Raw genomic sequence first — 4,855 nt, forward strand, 5'->3', positions numbered from 1 at the left:
ATCTTATTGCATTATATATAACAATTGGATTTGGCGCAAGTTATAAAAACTCATTTCGCTCTCCCCTACATGTTGAACAACAAAAACAATATTACTAAATATTACAAATACGTCACAGTTTGTACTTATATAATAATAAATTACACCAGTAATTAGATATGTGATAGTAAAATAAGTTATTGTTATAATAGGATGAACAAGAAAAACAAATAAGCAAAATGAAATGAACAAAAATACAAAGATTTGTGAGGGGCTTAATAAAAATATTGCATCTCTGAAGATTTATGTTTTGCGCTCACTTTTGACGGCGTCTTGTGTGTAAAATATTCGTACGCCTTTCCCCCTATCTGAAATAAGGTACTGTTAGATATTTCTAATAGAAATTTTGTTTTTAGGTTAAGATAACGAACTCGAATCTGGTAAGGAATTCCATTTATTGACAAGATAGGAAGATATGCAACAATGGTCAAATCTACACACAAATATTTTCCATCTATTCTTTGTTTACAAAGTCTCCCTACAAGCGATATTTGGCTTTGCCACGCCATAATATATGCCAGACCCTTCCCCAGCATTTTGGCGTGCTTATCCATGCATACCTAAACAGCCGTAGTCCGTGCGATCAATAGAGCCGCGCTACGTCGCCATACCATAAATAGGCATGTTACCTAGACCTGAGCGGTGATTCTTGGAACCCTGTTCACATGATTCACAGAGGATTACCTTATAAGGAAATATAGAAGTCGCTCTTTCGATTGACGGAATAAAACCGGCGTGGCGTCAGTAGCTCGGTACATTTGAATTCTTACATCCAAGCAGACAACGTGAGGAGTAAATTTCTACCAACCAATAACTATCACAATGGGAGACGAAGATGTTGCAGCTTTAGTTATTGATAATGGATCCGGAATGTGCAAGGCCGGATTTGCCGGAGACGATGCTCCCAGAGCTGTGTTCCCCTCCATTGTCGGACGCCCCAGACATCAGGTAAATATTCCATAGAATTATTATGTAGATTAATAGAGAAAAAGTAAAAATAATTCATCTTGTAAAACGAGAGAAAATCGACCATAAGTTAGAATTTAGATGAAATTAAATGCTAACCAAACCAAATCATATATTATGCATTCAAGGCCCTTAATTTTCTCTAGGCAAGTTTTCTTACTGTAACGTGTAACAAAATGTGACAGATCTCTTGTTTTCTGGTTACCCCACCTTGTATAAAAAATGGAGCACTTATTAAGTACTGACTGTTTGCTAACGGTCAATGGCGCTACACGTGTACCGGCTTTATGGTAATTAGCGCCATGGGCGGGACACTGCTTCACTCGTGCAGTTGTATAATTAAACATGTTACAAAGCAGTTTGCCAGAATGTCATTATATTTAACACTACGTACTTGATCTTTTCTACTTGTGTGAATCGCATTAGAAATCTATTTAAACCACTAAGGTCATGCGATGAATACCAAGCCCAGTTAATCGTTAAGAGTAACCTGACCAAATAAGGGAATGTTTTACAGTAGCCAATCGAATTCGAAAGAGAAAAATGTTTCAGGGCGGGGATATGAGTCATGTCACTCCTGCGTAGTAGTAGCCGATTAGGCAGAACAATGCGATAACGATTTTACAAAAACTTAATTTAAAAAAAACTTGATAAAATACTATTGGATTTTTTACACAAACCCTTTATGGTATGAAACTTTGTTTTTATTAAATGAAAAATGTAAACTTTTGTTTTTAGGGTGTGATGGTTGGTATGGGACAGAAGGACAGCTATGTAGGAGACGAGGCCCAGAGCAAGAGAGGTATCCTCACCCTCAAGTACCCCATTGAACACGGCATCGTTACCAACTGGGACGATATGGAGAAAATCTGGCATCATACCTTCTACAATGAACTCCGTGTGGCCCCAGAGGAACACCCCGTCCTCCTGACCGAGGCCCCACTCAACCCCAAGGCCAACAGAGAAAAGATGACACAGATCATGTTTGAGACCTTCAACTCTCCCGCCATGTACGTCGCCATTCAGGCCGTACTGTCCCTGTACGCTTCCGGTCGTACAACCGGTATCGTACTCGACTCCGGAGATGGTGTCACCCACACAGTCCCTATCTACGAGGGTTACGCCCTTCCCCACGCCATCATGAGATTGGATCTCGCTGGACGTGATCTTACAGACTACCTCATGAAAATCCTCACAGAACGTGGATACTCTTTCACCACCACAGCTGAGAGAGAAATCGTCAGAGACATCAAGGAGAAACTGTGCTACGTTGCCCTGGACTTCGAACAAGAGATGGCTACTGCTGCTTCATCCTCATCTCTAGAGAAGAGCTATGAACTTCCCGACGGCCAGGTCATCACCATTGGCAACGAGCGATTCAGGTGCCCAGAGGCCATGTTCCAGCCATCCTTCCTTGGAATGGAATCTTCTGGTATCCATGAAACCACATACAACAGTATCATGAAATGTGATGTTGATATCCGTAAAGACTTGTATGCTAACACCGTATTATCTGGTGGTTCCACTATGTACCCTGGCATTGCTGACCGTATGCAGAAAGAAATCACAGCTTTAGCTCCTAGCACAATGAAAATCAAGATCATTGCCCCACCAGAGAGGAAATACTCCGTCTGGATCGGTGGTTCCATCCTTGCTTCTCTCTCCACCTTCCAACAGATGTGGATCAGCAAACAGGAGTACGACGAATCCGGTCCATCCATTGTCCACAGGAAGTGCTTCTAAACATTAATTTTTCTAATTGCATCCGTTACACTTTACATGTGCAAGCGATCATTGCGACATCCTGATTTCACCTAAGTCCCTGGAAGTGCAAGGTAGCACTTTCAAAGCATTATGGTGCGTAGATCTGAAGTCAAGATCTGAACATTTACACTGACGTTGTCTAATTGAATGCATTCAATTGTTAATATTTTTTGTACCGAAAAAATGCTTAAAAAATACACAATTAAAAAATAATAAAATGAATCTCTCTTCATTGTTATTGATATTACCATATACATTATTTGAAGGACTTTCTTTGGTTAATCCATTTTGAAAGCTTTTACAAACTTAATGCAAAAGAGTCGCTATTTGCCACAGTCATATATTATAAAGATAAGTGAGGCATTTGGAAAACTTTAAAGTGCTATACTTGCGTCTAGAATATCCTACCAAAACGTGTTTCATTACATGTCAAATGAACAAATACTTGCACCTTGTAACGAAAACGCACACAAATTGATACACAAGTTCATGTAACAAGCTGTAGTGTCATGTTGTAAATTTTGAATTGATTGAATGACAGGAAGTGCAAATAGTCTTTTAAATTTTGAATTTTCTGCCACCCGGTAAATTCGAATTTCATAACATGACATACTTGTTTCGATACATGTCTTTCATTCTTTGGTAGAACGATTTGAACTGAAATCAGATCCCATCAATATTTTACTTTCAATCAACTGCCATTCAAAGAATAGTTTGTACTGCATATATTTTTATGAAGGAAAGTGAGAATGCCGTGAATATAAAGGCTGCTACTAATAGCCTAATATCCCACAACCAATGTATGAATGTTTTATGTTGATATACGAAATTAAAAGCTCATTGAAGTGCAAAATCTAAAAAATAAAATTGTAATTCTTTTTAGATCGAAATAAAAAAGATATAATCAAGCGTAATTTTATAACACAACACCCCCCCCCCCCCCCTCCCCCCGATATTGTTGCCTAACGGCGTAGAGCAAAGGGTAAAACTACGAATCTGCAAGTCATGAGTTCGAATCCCGCTTGGGCTTTTATTATTTTTACGTTTTAATTATTAAACATACTTTTTGGTCATTTAGTGTGAAATTTGAAAATTCTAAAACGGTTAAAGTATTCTGATTATTGTTTATTTTTATCAACATTAATATCGACAGTTGTCCCATACCACCTTGAAAGAATTATGGCTTTATTTTTCAAAAATCGTCTATACATGTATCTGTAAGTATCATAAAAGATCAAGATCGACTGCTCCTCTTTAAAATTACAGATATGGATGACCTGTACTCGATACGATATCATAGAATAGATGATTGTGATAAGAAACTTTGCCACCTCAATGTTGATGAGAAACATGATTATCACCATCGCAAAAATGTTATTGTGCAATTTTTTTATACTTTGATGTTTGGCTAAAAACTTAAAGATGAAATTAACAAAGAAAAATATGCAACGTTGTTAGGAAACAAGATTTTTTTACTGAAGTCCCAAATTATTTGTTTTTCCCCAAATATTGCAAATATATTGAACAACACGAATAATGAGGCTTATTTCACGATTTCGGTTTATTCTTTAAAATCTCAATAATCCAGGAGCTTCCGAAGCCCCCCCCCCCCCCTGGACCCCCGTCAAGACTTTGCCCTGAACATACTTAGGATCTCAAGGCGGCCCTATTCCTACTGCCTCTGAAAAAATATTCTGAGAGCGTACTACCAAAACCTATCCCCTACCCCCTCTGATATTATTTTTGATCCGCGCCTGGGTATACGACTGCTTTGAATGATGTATTGCAAAATATTTTTCATACTAAATTTTGTTTTAATATTATCTAGATGCCCTCTTGTTAAAATGTATTTTTTATGTGCAATACACAACGGGTGCACAATTTATAGGTTTTTCTAATGCAAAAAAGGCTGAGTTCTGAACAATTAGTTTTCTTCTATTTCATTTCTAGTTGACAATGAAGCCAATTTGCCTGAATTCCACTCTGTATGCAACAATATTATGACGCTATAGATATTACTTCAGTTCTTCAAAGTAACAAAGCTGTGGGGTCAGATAACATAAGTCATAAAACGTACTATGTATGC

At 37.8% G+C, this 4,855-nt stretch overlaps 1 protein-coding gene across 1 annotated transcript; it reads left to right on the top strand.

Annotated features, from left to right (window-relative positions):
* The first annotated feature begins 759 nt into the window (after window positions 1-759).
* Window positions 760-2,991, top strand: LOC105340468 (actin-2). Its single transcript, XM_011446513.4, has 2 exons — window positions 760-987; window positions 1,744-2,991. Exons 1-2 carry the CDS (start codon window positions 862-864, stop codon window positions 2,746-2,748), a joined length of 1,131 nt encoding a protein of 376 aa, XP_011444815.1. The 5' UTR covers window positions 760-861; the 3' UTR covers window positions 2,749-2,991.
* Window positions 2,992-4,855: the final 1,864 nt, after the last annotated feature.

The sequence above is a fragment of the Magallana gigas genome, chromosome 7 (assembly GCF_963853765.1).
Source record: "Magallana gigas chromosome 7, xbMagGiga1.1, whole genome shotgun sequence".
In the NCBI taxonomy this organism is placed as follows: Eukaryota; Metazoa; Mollusca; class Bivalvia; order Ostreida; family Ostreidae; genus Magallana; species Magallana gigas.

Coding starts and splice junctions, on each gene's coding strand:
- LOC105340468 (XM_011446513.4), top strand. CDS start 862: ATGGGAGACGAAGATGTTGCAGCTTTAGTTATTGATAATGGATCCGGA. Junction 988..1,743: donor TCGGACGCCCCAGACATCAG/GTAAATATTCCA, acceptor TTTTGTTTTTAG/GGTGTGATGGTTGGTATGGG.